This window comes from Emys orbicularis, chromosome 8 (genome assembly GCF_028017835.1).
Source record: "Emys orbicularis isolate rEmyOrb1 chromosome 8, rEmyOrb1.hap1, whole genome shotgun sequence".
NCBI lineage: Eukaryota > Metazoa > Chordata > Testudines > Emydidae > Emys > Emys orbicularis.
The window spans coordinates 98,385,991-98,399,759 of NC_088690.1; the positions used below are offsets into that span (position 1 = coordinate 98,385,991).

General features: G+C 44.7%; 2 protein-coding genes across 3 annotated transcripts; both read right to left on the bottom strand.

Annotated features, from left to right (window-relative positions):
• Positions 1-1,834: 1,834 nt before the first annotated feature.
• LOC135882708 (cytochrome b-c1 complex subunit 8) lies at positions 1,835-4,029 on the bottom strand. 2 transcript variants are annotated; one of them, XM_065409695.1, is made up of 3 exons: positions 3,958-4,029; positions 2,765-2,933; positions 1,835-2,059 (listed from the first exon to the last, which is right to left on the bottom strand). In XM_065409695.1, exons 2-3 carry the CDS (start codon positions 2,916-2,918, stop codon positions 1,965-1,967), a joined length of 249 nt encoding a protein of 82 aa, XP_065265767.1. In that variant the 5' UTR covers positions 2,919-2,933; positions 3,958-4,029; the 3' UTR covers positions 1,835-1,964. The 2 variants fall into 2 exon arrangements, with proteins under 2 accessions (XP_065265767.1, XP_065265768.1); XM_065409696.1 differs by lacking the exon at positions 3,958-4,029 and adding an exon at positions 3,498-3,589.
• Positions 4,030-9,706: 5,677 nt separating this feature from the next.
• GDF9 (growth differentiation factor 9) lies at positions 9,707-13,512 on the bottom strand. The gene is made up of 2 exons (XM_065410151.1): positions 13,068-13,512; positions 9,707-10,659 (listed from the first exon to the last, which is right to left on the bottom strand). Exons 1-2 carry the CDS (start codon positions 13,510-13,512, stop codon positions 9,707-9,709), a joined length of 1,398 nt encoding a protein of 465 aa, XP_065266223.1.
• Between the last annotated feature and the right edge of the window lie 257 nt (positions 13,513-13,769).

The window sequence follows — 13,769 nt, forward strand, 5'->3', positions numbered from 1 at the left end:
CACTTCCCCCCTCCCCTTACTTCCACATTCTCCTCCCCCTGCCCTGTTCCACCCCCCTTCCTTCCCCACTGCCTCTTCACCCACCCCCCTTGCCTTATTCCCCTCCCCTTACCCAGCCCCACCACAGGCACTCACTGTTGCACAGAAACAGGAAGGCTCCCAGCAGACAGAAAGGGAGCACGACTGGCATTAGAAAAAGGCAGCATTCAGCTGCAGAGTCAGCAGAGCTGAGAGGTAGCCTCCTTCAGCTGGGCAACTCTGCGCTTGCAGAAATGGGTGGGGGGAACAGCATGTAACCCCATGTGCCCCCCCATGCCTTGCCTTTGGGGGGAACCGCCCCCCCCCCAAAAAAAAACCTGCACCCATGCTCATCCCCCTGCATGGCTTTCCTGTCATTTGCTGCAGGGAAGTGAAGTAATCGGCAGGGGGGGAGGAGGAGGAGGCATTTTCTGCAGGCACACACAATTCCCCCAGGAGTAAAATATAACTCAAACTAACAATGTAACTAATTTTTCATCAGCACAGGATGAGCCAACAAGGTGATTTAGCACTGAAAGGCTATTTGCATTGTCTTCAGGATTTTCTACATGCTTGGCAAACATTTAAGATGGGCTGATCCATTCCCGACAAAGCAGTATGAGCTTCTTCACTTCAGTTAGGGTTAGACTATGCTAAATATCAAGCTATTAAGGTTAAATGCAGCCAGTGTTCCTACATCGTCTTGCTCCTTGAAGATGCAGCCCTCTGAACACAGTGATAGTTATCACAAAGGCAATATGCATTCAGAGAAAACAATTTCACTCAGTCTCTGCCACGGACACGCCATACACATTCTCAGCAGCTGCCTGAGGAACAACATGGTAGAGTGGCAGAAGGGTGCTTTTCATCCTAGCTCTAGGCAAAGGGGAAATGAGGCAAAGGGGAAAAGCAATTGGAACTAGCTGAAGTTCTTTAGCTGTTTGTCCTGAGAAAGGTGAAGCCCTTTTAGCATACCCTGGCACAGCCTGTGTTGACCCTGCCCATAAAAGAAAACAGATGTTCCGATTACTTTTTAGAGACAAGCTGGAAAAGGAAAAACCTTGGGTATAAATATAGCTCTACAACAGCCATTACAGACAGGAAATTATCTAAATATAGCCTAGTAGAAACCTATCTCAGGTATAAAGACTATTTATTTTACAGAGACCATCCCTGAACTGAGAAACAGTTCTGTTCTGTGTTGGTAACACCACTACCTAATTTATCCCAGTGGCCAATGAATTAGACACCTCAAACAAGAGCCAGCTAAATAAAACCATTAATCATTTTCACAATAGGGCAGTGGTTCCCGAACTTCTGAGGGTCGCATCCCCCCCCCTTACAGCTGTCCATGCCCCCCTGGAGCCATGGCTTGGGGGAGGGGGAACCGCTGACAGGAGTAAGGGGGCTGAGGCTGGGGGTGGGTCTCGGGCTGGACTGAGGCTCGGGGCAGAGCTGCAGCTGGGGCTGGGCCAGGTGCGGCTCCATTCCCAGCCTTGTCCCCAGCTGGGAATGGAACCATGGCCAGCAGCCGAGGCTGTTGCAGGGCTGGGAGAGGAGTCTTGCGGAGGCTGGGGATGTGGCCAGGGATGCAGCTCGGGGAAGGACCAGAGCTCACCTTTGTCTGCCTGAAGACAACACTGCATCAGTTACATTCAGTGTGTCTGGAATGTCTTTAATGGCGATAAAGGCTAGACACTCTTAAAATGAAAACTTAGATTCTGCAGAATTTAAAATCTGTCAGGGAGCTTCAGTTGTATCAAGTGAGTGAGACAAAGCAGTCAAAGACAAGAATTCCACACAACACTACAGGATAGGAACTAAGATTTATTGAACAAGCTTTCGCAGCCTGCTATAATAAATATCCTTTTGTGTGTATGTGAACAAGTTTAGAAACAAGGAAGGGACACTGACATTAATACACTGAGATCTCCATATTAACTGTATTACTCATCATTTTCAAAGTCAGCAGGGTTCTTCCTTTTCAGTCGCTCAAATTCTTCGTTCCCCCAGGTGTAAACAACATAGGCCACCACAAAAGCTTAAACAAAACAAATAAAAAAAGCAGTGAATATCTACAAGTTACATTACAGTAGATACGTGAAAATGTCTTGCATTGTGCTGCATTGATTACGGTCCTGGGATAGACTCTGGAAGTGTTACTGTAGAGATCACCATGTTTTAAGGCGATTCCTTTGGATTTTTAAAGCCCTCGCCAATATAGGTAAGAGTTAAACACTTAAAAATCATCCCGATGAGTATTTGCACTCTGCCATCATCCTATTATGGATGCCTAGATTTGCAGGCAATCGTGCATGTACTATGAATGGCCCTATGGTATATGAAGAGTTCCTCCTGACATCTCTTAGCCCATTCCTCTGGATTTAAATCCACCCATGACAGCTGCTGGCCCCATATCTAGAACATTTTCTCTTTCATCTCCCTTTATGTAGCATACCTGCTCCACAAATTGTCTCATGCATTTGTAGTTTTGATGATGGTTTTATTCCCTGAATTTGTTTAAGATCTTCTTATAAAAGTTTTAACATAAAATTCCATGCTTGTGGGCAGGGAAAGATTATTTTATAAGCTTTTTAAAAATATCAAAGATCTGAAATATAGATGCAGAAATGACACCAATCAGCATCTTTAATTTAACTCTGGCGTTAGTGAATGCAGTACATATGGTACACAAGGCAGTTCAGAAGTTTAAATAATTCACTCAAACAAAGGAATTAGGACTTACGAGGAGCTACCCTGAAGACCTGTGAACGAAATCGCCTCCATACATTTGGAATTCCTTTGGTGAAGTAGTTAGGGAATGCCCTCTGCTCGAATGGAGACAAGCTGTAAGTGATCACATGCCTCACTCTTTCCAAGTTTCCAAAAAGGCCACCCATTTTTAATTGCCTGTACTGCAAAAGCAAAGTGCTAGTTACTATGGAGATAGACTGATTTTAAACACAATATTCCTCAGGGTGGATCCAAATCGATGATTTGTATGATAAAAAAATTGGATTTTTAACATTTACATAGTTTTTCTTTTTAAAAATAAATCCAGTTAAAACAAAAGCTGAAGTTAATACAAAATATGTTAAGGCCTAAATTTATTATAATCTCTTCAAACATTTAAATAAAAAATATGCTGCACTCACAAGCCTCCATCAAAAACTTTGAGCTACAGGATGCTTTTCTATATAAAGAATCAGTCAATGAACTTCTAAGTTTTGAGATCACGCGTTATAAATACAGCACAATAGGTCATGTACTGTATTAAAGGCTTGATCCCACGGAGGACTTAGAGATGGTGTTACTGAGTGCAAGAGACTGGCAAAGTCATCACAAGCATTTGGACCCCGCCTCTGAATCCAGGAGACACCATCGTGTGTATCATCACTAAGTAGCAAAAAGATGCACCAAATGTAACGTAAAGGCTCTACTGAAGTTGAAAATCAACATGTTTTGAGGGTTATATCTACCAATGAGAATGCAGCTCTCTCCACAAAATGCCTGAGGTACAAATGGAAACGCTGATTAAAATCAAGGATTTAAATCGAGGCTTTCCACTTGGTCATTTCAATCAAGCCACCTGGAAGGGGCTGAGACACCTTTAGAGGCGGGATGAGCAGAGAGGAAGCTACGCGGTGTTACTTCAACTTCCACCCCGGGATCCCACTTCAGCGCCACTGGGGACTCAGGCCGGCCGGGCCCGGGCCGGGGTTACAACAAGGTCTGGCTGGGTGGGGATGGGACCGAACCGCATTTGGGAGGGAGGGAGCCGGACTGTGCCAGTAACTCTCCGGGGGCAGCCGCAGCCCGGGGGGAGACCCCCCCGCCCGAACGGCCCCCGCAGCCCCATGGCCACACCCGCCAGGCCCCGGCAGCGGCGGCGGCTCCCCGAGGCGGAGGAACGACTCGCCCAGACCGCTCCGCTCTCACCCAGGCCCGCTCGCTCGGACGTCCGGAGGTCACGTCTCTGCGGTCTTGCCAGGGCCCCCTTTCCGCTTCCGGGGCGCCATCCGGGTTCACCGCGCGGCCTGGCCCCGCCTCCCGAGCGAGGGGCGGAAAGGACGGGAAGGCGGCAGCGCCCCCTGCAGGCTGAGAGGGCGAGGGAGGCCGGGACCCCTACGCGACTACCCCCTGCGGTTCCTCCGTTCCCCCACTGCCCCCGCGGGGTCTCCAGGGTCCCTCTGCGCCCCACTATTCCCCCGCGGGGTCTCCAGGGTCCCTCTGCGCCCCACTATTCCCACGGAGTCGCTCTAGTCTCGTCCCCCCCACTGCTCCCGCGGGGTCTCCAGGGTCCCTCTGCACCCCACTATTCCCACGGAGTCGCTCTAGTCTCGTCCCCCCCACTGCCCCCGTGGGGTCTCCAGGGTCCCTCTGCCCCCCACTATTCCCACGGAGTCGCTCTAGTCTCGTCCCCCCCACTGCCCCCGCGGGGTCTCCAGGGTCCCTCTGCACCCCACTATTCCCACGGAGTCGCTCTAGTCTCATCCCCCCCACTACCCACGCGGGGTCTCCAGGGTCCTTCTGCGCCCCACTATTCCCATGGAGTCGCTCTAGTCTCATCCCCCCCACTGCCCCCGTGGGGTCTCCAGGGTCCCTCTGCGCCCCACTATTCCTACGGAGTCGCTCTAGTCTCGTCCCCCCCACTGCCCCCGCGGGGTCTCCAGGGTCCCTCTGCCCCCCACTATTCCCACGGAGTCGCTCTAGTCTCGTCCCCCCCACTGCCCCCGCGGGGTCTCCATGGTCCCTCTGCGCCCTACTGCCCCCGCGGGGTCTCCAGGGTCCCTCTGCCCCCCACTATGCCCACGGAGTCGCTCTAGTCTCGTCCCCCCCACTGCTCCCGCGGGGTCTCCAGGGTCCCTCTGCCCCCCGCTATTCCCACGGAGTCGCTCTAGTCTCGTCCCCCCCACTGCCCCCGCGGGGTCTCCAGGGTCCTTCTGCGCCCCACTATTCCCACGGAGTCGCTCTAGTCTCGTCCCCCCCACTGCCCCCGTGGGGTCTCCAGGGTCCCTCTGCGCCCCACTATTCCCACGGAGTCGCTCTAGTCTCGTCCCCCCCACTGCTCCCGCGGGGTCTCCAGGGTCCCTCTGCCCCCCACTATTCCCACGGAGTCGCTCTAGTCTCGTCCCCCCCACTGCCCCCGTGGGGTCTCCAGGGTCCCTCTGCACCCCACTATTCCCACGGAGTCGCTCTAGTCTCGTCCCCCCCACTGCCCCCGTGGGGTCTCCAGGGTCCCTCTGCCCCCCACTATTCCCACGGAGTCGCTCTAGTCTCATCCCCCCCACTGCCCCCGTGGGGTCTCCAGGGTCCCTCTGCGCCCCACTATTCCTACGGAGTCGCTCTAGTCTCGTCCCCCCCACTGCCCCCGCGGGGTCTCCAGGGTCCCTCTGCCCCCTCACTATTCCCATGGGGTCTCCATGGTCTCTGCCCCCCAATACCTCACAGGGTCTCTAGGCTCCCTCTGGCCTCCCATTACTGCCCTCCCCCATTGGGAACTACTCCTACACACAGTCTCTATGGTACTATTCCCATCCCCAAGGCATGACCTCTCCTGAGGTTACTCTGCCCCTCCCCCCACCTCTCAGTGGATTAATTATTTTTTCTATTTGTAGAGCGCAGCCAGGGCTGGGTGTGGGGTGACCATGCTGGGGACTTTAGCACCACTCAGAGGTCAAGGTACTAGGCCCCTGCTCCAGATAGGTCATACTGATCCATGCATAGGGGCTACAGGAGTAGCAGCTGCTGCTATTACAGCCAATAGGTTAATTAACCTGGTAGCCCCAGACCCTGACCTTGCATTTGACACAGGTCTTGTTCATTCAGACCAGTTTTGCTTGTTTTGGGGGAGTTTCCTGAATTTCTTCCTTAACGAGAGGAGGGTAAGGTTTCTTTCACCTTCAGCATCTTCCAAGTGCTTCCCTCCTACCACAAAGGCCCTGCATCATCTTCCCTAAGAAGCCTGTCAACACCACATGATTCACCCAGAAAGATTGTTGCTGGCCCAGGCACCGAGGATGGAAGAACCAGTCTGATGAGCAGGGCACTGAAAGTAGCCAAGTATAAGAATCAAGCTTGTCTTACATGACAGCATATTGTACTGCTACTGAAGGGTCATACTGGCCCGAGATTAGAGGTTACAGTCAAAATTCACACCCGTTTGAAATTGTGTACAAAGTACGTTGTTGATCTACTGTGGTCCTGAGAGGTCAGTAAATAGAATCCATTGGTATTTTGGCATACACATTTTCTAATGGTTAAAATTTAGGTTAGGGCTGAATAATTTTATAGGTTTTTTTATTTATATGTATATAAATAAAAAAGTAAGTTTTTATTTCAGTTTGTAAAATCTCAGGTTGGTCAGCTTTCCTGCCTCAAGCTGTAACCTGAACAGTTGCAAGGATCAGGCTAGAATTCTTCATCCTAGCAGCTACACCATTGCACAATTAGGACTTGCTCCTATCATCTTTTATTTGCCCAACTCAACCCAGTAACTTCACACACATAAGAGTCTACAGCATCAGGGTCTTTGCTAGTTGTATTATGAAGGTTTGTTTAAGTCTTCCCCTGAAACATCAGATTGTCCACTATGGCAAGTAGGATAGCCATGGCCTCATCAGGTGTACCAAACTTTATGTAAACACTGTAATTTATCACTAAGCTTTTGCAAGACTGGTTTTTACATTAGGTGTAGTGAAGAGGTAAAGTAAGAACATAAGAAAGGCCGTACTGGGTCAGACCAAAGGTCCATCTAGCCCAGTATCTGTCTACCGACAGTGGCCAATGCCAGGTGCCCCAGAGGGAGTGAACCTAACAGGCAATGATCAAGTGATCTCTCTCCTGCCATCCATCTCCATCCTCTGACGAACAGAGGCTAGGGACACCATTCTTACCCATCCTGGCTAATAGCCATCTATGGACTTAGCCACCATGAATTTATCCAGTCCCCTTTTAAACATTGTTATAGTCCTAGCCTTCACAACCTCCTCAGGTAAGGAGTTCCACAAGTTGACTGTGCGCTACGTGAAGAAGAACTTCCTTTTATTTGTTTTAAACCTGCTGCCTATTAATTTCATTTGGTGACCCCTAGTTCTTGTATTATGGGAATAAGTAAATAACTTTTCCTTATCCACTTTCTCAACATCACTCATGATTTTATATACCTCTATCATGTCCCCCCTTAGTCTTCTCTTTTCCAAACTGAAGAGTCCTAGCCTCTTTAATCTTTCCTCATATAGGACCCTCTCTAAACCCTTAATCATTTTAGTTGCTCTTTTCTGAACCTTTTCTAGTGCTAGAATATCTTTTTTGAGGTGAGGAGACCACATCTGTACACAGTATTTGAGATTTGGGCGTACCATGGATTTATATAAGGGCAATAATATATTCTCAGTTAAAGTAAGGATCTTTAACTCACTACAGAGAGTCAAATTCCTCTCTGAACTTGATTAAATCACTTCATCTGTTTGTGCCTGTTTTCCCCATCTACAGAATGTGGATTAGTATTACAGTAGTACCTGGGAGCCTCACTCACAAACCAAGACAGCATTGTCACAGGCACTGTCAAAACACAAAAAAACATTCCTGCCCAGAAGAGTTTATAAGCTCAGTAATACTTCCTTGAGAGGATGGGTTGTGAAGTGCTGTAAAAGCCTCCGGTTAAAGACAGCTGAACAGTCCCTATTTCTTAAGTTCTCAATGTACAACAGTTAGTTTTCCAGAAAGAAGCTCATGATTATAGTAAGTAAACATGTGGAACATGTCTTGCCTTGGTATATTTTCTAGGTAGTTACCATTTTCTCTCTCCCATGTCCATAAAAATAAAAAAAATAAATCACATTCACCTCTTGTGCTTTAGATTTGGAACTGCACAACTCCCAGCACAGCATTTACTGCTCTAGCTCACTATCACAGAACGAACTGGCAGGATTCTAAAACATAGATTTTAAAGTATTTTTATGGTAAAAAGAGGGTCTCTTTATACTTAATGATAGATTAGCTGTTTAAAATGACACTCTTAAGGAGCAAGCTTTGAACTAGAAAGGCATTGTAGAACCACACCAGGTGAAAGGGGGACTCAGGAGCAATTTAAAAAAAAAAAAAATCTGTTCTAAAAATCTTAAAATGACTTCAAACTAGTCTTATGTGCAGTAGGTGCCTGTCTAGAGCTCTGGGGGCAGGTTTCCATTACAGAGTGTATGTTTACAGCAGAAGTTCATGGGAATAGATGTTTAGAATAGTAACAGGACCAGAGATTTAGCCCTGGAGATCCATAGGAGTAGGGAACATTAACTTTAAAATTAAAGCAATTAAGCCTGGCTTTTTAAAAAAAGAAAAAAAAAGTATTCAGGTTTAGGAATACCAATACATACAGTAGAATCTCAGAGTTAACACCACCTCGGGAATGGCGGTTCATAACTCTGCAATGTTCATAACTCTGAACAAAACATTATGGTTCTTTCAAAGTTTACTACAAACATTGACTTAATTCAACTTTGAAACTTTACTAAGCAGAAGAAAAATGGTGCTTTTGACCATCTTAATTTAAAATGAAAAAAAGCACAGAAAATTTCCTCACCTTGTCAATTTTTTTTTTTTAATCTTTCCCTTATTTTATTAGTTTAACACTCTACTTGCTTTTTCTCTGCTACTGTCTGATTGCATACTTCTGGTTCCACATGAGGTGTGTAATTGACTGGTCAGTTCATAACTCTACTGTATTTAAGTAACATTTAACTTCAGTAGGAAGTGTGACTGAACTGTTTATGTTTTGAAATGTTCTTTTCAAAACTGTATATTTAAAATCATACCAAGTATGGTTTCATTTCTAAAGTTTAGTTCACAGTCTAAACTGTTATTTCTTGTTCATAGCTGGCCAGAATAGAAAAAGCAGCAGCATTAAAAAGTTACTAAATGCCAGTTTTAAATAACCTATTAGTAAGGAGTGTACGTTTTCCTGCTAACTGTAGAAACAATTCTCTTAAATGTTTGAATGAGAATATTTTTACTAGTTACTACCCAGAAATGTAGTTAGACTTCCTGGTACAAAATTAGGACTGTCTCCAGATAAGTAGTATAGTCACTTACCACCAACCTCTAAGAAAGCCCTAACAGTTTGGCAAAACAGGTTGTCCATTTATCAGAGATAACCTTGAATTTTATCAACCAGGAGAGGGAACTGGTTTGAATAATTAAAAGCATACTTAAAAATTGAGTGATTGAGAAAGTCAGAAATACTAAAGCCTCCTTCTGTGCTCAGACACTTGCCAAAAATATAAAGTGTCTTTTGGATGCAAGTAAGACTGAACAAGAACCACACAAATGCCATGACATGACAGGTGTTTATTCCCCTTATTTTTATCCATAGCATCAAAGCTTACAGTAGAATGAAATCCTTTACACTTTTATCAAAGTGACAAGTTATGGATTATTTCTCCATATAAAAGGAAATTAAGTAAAATTTCCTTAAATTTATAATTTCATATTTCCAATTAGTTACAAGGGGCTACAAAAATAAGTGATGCCATTATGCAGATACCTGCCATGGACTCCATGCTAAATTGATAGCATATCTATTTAATAGAAGTTACTTACACTTATGACATTCAGTTGGTCAAGACTACAGACGGCTTAGAGTATTGGAAAAATATTCTGAAATAAGTAGCAGTAAAGTGGTGTTTAAATGTTACCGACAAGTACATTTAGTAGCTATCATATCTTCATATTCTTTGTAGACTATAGAACCATCAGGCTCTATTGTCAAGACACTCAAGGGACTATATTCAGCAGGAATGCAAGAAGGCCTTGGAACAGAGGAGTCCAATTTCTCATATATGATGTTCTGTACCATTGTATGGACAGGAGAGCCATAACGATGCCCAACCACCCTTGGGCAGTCACCTTTGCAATATTGAGGGTTGTATCTGTGTGGTGCTATTATCCATTTGTCCCACTGTAGTTGGCTAAAACTTAGTCGGAAGTTGTGAAGCTCACATTCATTTTGGGGAAACAGGAATTGTTTGAAGTATTCACTCAAATTATAAGTTGGAGCAGATTGGTTCTCTTTCACATCTTCATCTCTTCGGTGGCGAGATGCCCTTTTATTCTGCATATTTTCTGTTCCCATTTCTTTCATGGAATCTGCAAGTGGATTATTTCTCCATCGGGACCACATTGGATTCTTCCTTCTATGCCTAAGGGAGTTCCACCTACGATAAGCTTGCTCACTGGTGTCATTTAGGTACAATAAAAGAGAAGGAGGCACCAATGCCGTATTAAAGGAATTTCCCTGTTTAGAGTTGTGGTGTTGATCATCTTTCAGACAAGTGAAATTCACAGCCATATGGATACTCCTCTTGTTAGAGGCAATTAGAGGCTGAAGAAAAGAGGTCACATCAATCTCAACCCATTTGTGTCTTCTGAGTTCAAAGTGCAGATTAAAAGTAATTGACTGAGGTACATTGGGACACACTTGACCAGAAGGATCATTTTCCTTAACAGCTAAGTGGCACGTGCATGTAATGGCAGAAGAACTAAAAACTGATCTGTCAAAGGAGTAGAGCAAGACAGACTTGAGTAAATGCTCCAGCGCAGTAACACGATCCAGATTGAAAAGCAGATCCACTGAGCGAAGGTCTTCTGAGAAAGAAAACAAAGTCTCTGTAGAGATTAAACAATTTTCAATACACCTCTACCCCGATATAATGCGACACGATATAACATGAATTCGGATATAATGCGGTAAAGCAGTGCTCCGGGGGGAGAAGGGGCAGGGCTGCGCACTCCAGTGGATCAAAGCAAGTTCATTATAACGCGGTTTCACCTATAACGCGGTAAGATTTTTTGGCTCCCGAGGACAGCGTTATATCGAGGTAGAGGTGTAGTACTTGACAATGTGCATAATCAAACAGAAATAATTTAGACCTCAAAATTCAATTGAACTTAAATTTGATAGTCTGGCAGGGAATGTCCACCAGGATTCCAAAACCTTATTACCCTAAAGAAAATGCATCAATTTGTCAAAACAAAAAACCACACACACACAAACATTTTGGAGGAGCCAACAAATGGTGGATTGACCTGCTGGCTCCACACATTGTTCATGCAGTTGTGCCAACACTAGTGATACTTCATTAAAAAAAAGGGGCAGCAGGCAAAAATCTGTTTCTATTAGGTTAAGGAAGGAAGAATTGCAAAACTGAATAGGATAGAAATGGCAGAGAAAAAAATATCTTTGCAGGCTTTTAAGAGGTATTAGAAACTAGTGGGTGAGGAGGAAGCTATACAAGCAAGATTGTTGACAATAACCTCCCTTAGTGTCAGCCACAGGGAGACAGGAATTGCCTACTGGGTTAGACCCCTGGTTTATAGGGGTAACATTCTTTCAGAGAGTTGCCAGTACTAGGCCCTTCAGAAGGCTGTGCAAGAAACCCTGAAATAAGTACATGTGAGAAGATCTACCTCCATGAAAGTCATCCTAACCTGTTGTAGTTAACCCCTTGGCTTTGAAGTTTTTCCAAATTTTTTTTCATTAACTACAAACAACGCTGGATATTCTTGTTCATGTAGATATCCAGTCCCTCTTTGAATTTTGCTAAATTCTTGGCCTCCATGACATCCTGTGATAATGAGCGTTGCAGTCTGGTTATGCATTGCATATAAAAGTATTTCCTGTGTCAGCTTTGAATTTGCTATCTTTCAATTTCATGGACTGTCTCCTTGTTCTTGTATTATGAAATAGGGAGGACAGATGCTCCTGATCTTTTCTATACCATGTGTTATTTTTAATACTTTTATCATGTTCCCCTTTTACTCATCTGCTTTCTAAGGTAAAGAATTCCAGTTGTTTCATTTGGAGCATTTTTCCTTGCTACTAATCGTTGTTAGCCTTCTCTGAACCTCCTCTAATTCTGCAACCTTATTTATTGAGATAGGGAGACCAGTACTGCATATAATATTCTAAGTGAGGGCTTTACTGATTTAGTGTAGCTGCTCATAGTATTTCATGCTATTCTCCATTCCACTAAACCTAAAATTGTTTGCTTTTTTGAGCATAGCTGCACATTGAGATTGTGAGTTAGTTCAAGTTTAGCCACCTGAATCACTATAACAACATAGACGACATCTTAAAAGGAGACACACCCATAATTAGTTTTTGCTTTCAAGCATTACATTACCATGCTACACAGGGGATTTTATAGCAATGTACCTAAAACGGTAGTTTGGCTGCAGTTTATGTGGCAGGTCATAATTAATAAATCTTATCACTTATTAAATCTCATTTTACAGAGCACTTTGCCTTAAAAATATATTGTGAAGATTCACATCTGTAGCCAGACATATACACATACAATTTTTTAAAAAAAAAATATGGATGGAGAAACCCTGAGTCAGAGTTGAAGTAACATGTCCACAGCCATATATGTAGGATTAGAAGTCAAGAATTGCTGGTTGCCAGTCTTGTGATCTGACCACATCTTTCACCCCACCCCACCCCATCATTTTCTCCTTGAAGCTTCCCAGCTGCATCAGTTTGTAATTAACTCATCGGAAGTCATGCTTTCCAAGTATGGATATTCATAAAGTGGGGGAAATGGAGTGGTTCTTCTCTAGTAGAAAGTACAGCAGAAACAGTGGACTAATTTGGAGAAGTCCTCTTGTAATGGGATCCCAACACATCATTAATAAGATCTCAATACTGAAGCAGATTTTGCTGACTGTGTAAAATGCAGAATTTAAAAGTCAGTAAAAGGACAAAAGACAGCCAACAGATTTTAATTATTTCTTTTTCCTACTTTACTCAATATAGCTTTAGATGTGGGTATTATGTAGGGTCAAAGGCCTAAATTATGGAGAAGCCTGGCCTAAATTCCCTTTAAGGAGAGGCAGATTATGGAAAAACCCATTCAATGCAAGGGAAGAGTCAGTAGATTTAACAGTTACACCTCTGTAGAGAATAGAGGTTTCTTTATTCTACCCCATTGAAGGAAAGGGGAAAGAGCATCTTAATTACCCCTCCCCCCAAACACAGGTCTTTCCTCACCTACCTTTTATTTGGTCCTTGGGGTTGTGTTTGCACTCAGCATATGGAGTGAGGAGCCAGACAGTGTTGTAGAGGTGATTTTTGTTGGCTTTTGGGATCCCTTCTTTCGTGGCAGACATCTTATATAGCCGCTTCATATACCTCAGGGCTCTGGAATCTGGTTGGAGTCTTTGGGCCTCACCTTCCCAACTGTGAGGTCTCTGGTCAGACAGCACCTTGAGAAGGGGTGGCAAGAGGGCATAGCCATTTCTCACACCTGGTGGCAGTAGCAACACTGGAGGTAGTTCAGGGGGTTCATCCTCAGGAACAAGCAACAGCTCAGGGGTCCTCTCAGACACTACCTCATCCCTAGAGCTGGGGGAACACAGAGCAACAGAAGACAGTAACCTGATAGAGTAATAGAAACAGATGAAGATTCTCCAGGGAATTACCATGATGCTGGAGGTCATAGCAGAAAAACCCTATCCCCATGACATGTTATATCATAGAAGAGAAAAAGAACCAACCCTGGCCTCTTAAATATATTTCAGGTGTGAGTGGGAAGGAAGCATCTCTCTGATTACACCAGAGGGAGAGACCTACAGCTGGGGAGTGAATCCAAGTGGCCATTTGAGTTCAGGCTAGAATCTTTGCACATGTAGGCAAACAAGCACCCCACTCTCACAACTTACCTACTTTCACATGAAAGCCATTATTAATTATAGAA

Coding starts and splice junctions, on each gene's coding strand:
- LOC135882708 (XM_065409695.1), bottom strand. CDS start 2,918: ATGGGTGGCCTTTTTGGAAACTTGGAAAGAGTGAGGCATGTGATCACT. Junction 2,060..2,764: donor GGTCTTCAGGGTAGCTCCTC/GTAAGTCCTAAT, acceptor GTTTTGTTTAAG/CTTTTGTGGTGGCCTATGTT.
- GDF9 (XM_065410151.1), bottom strand. CDS start 13,512: ATGACCTCCAGCATCATGGTAATTCCCTGGAGAATCTTCATCTGTTTC. Junction 10,660..13,067: donor CCCCAAGGACCAAATAAAAG/GTAGGTGAGGAA, acceptor TTTCTTTCTCAG/AAGACCTTCGCTCAGTGGAT.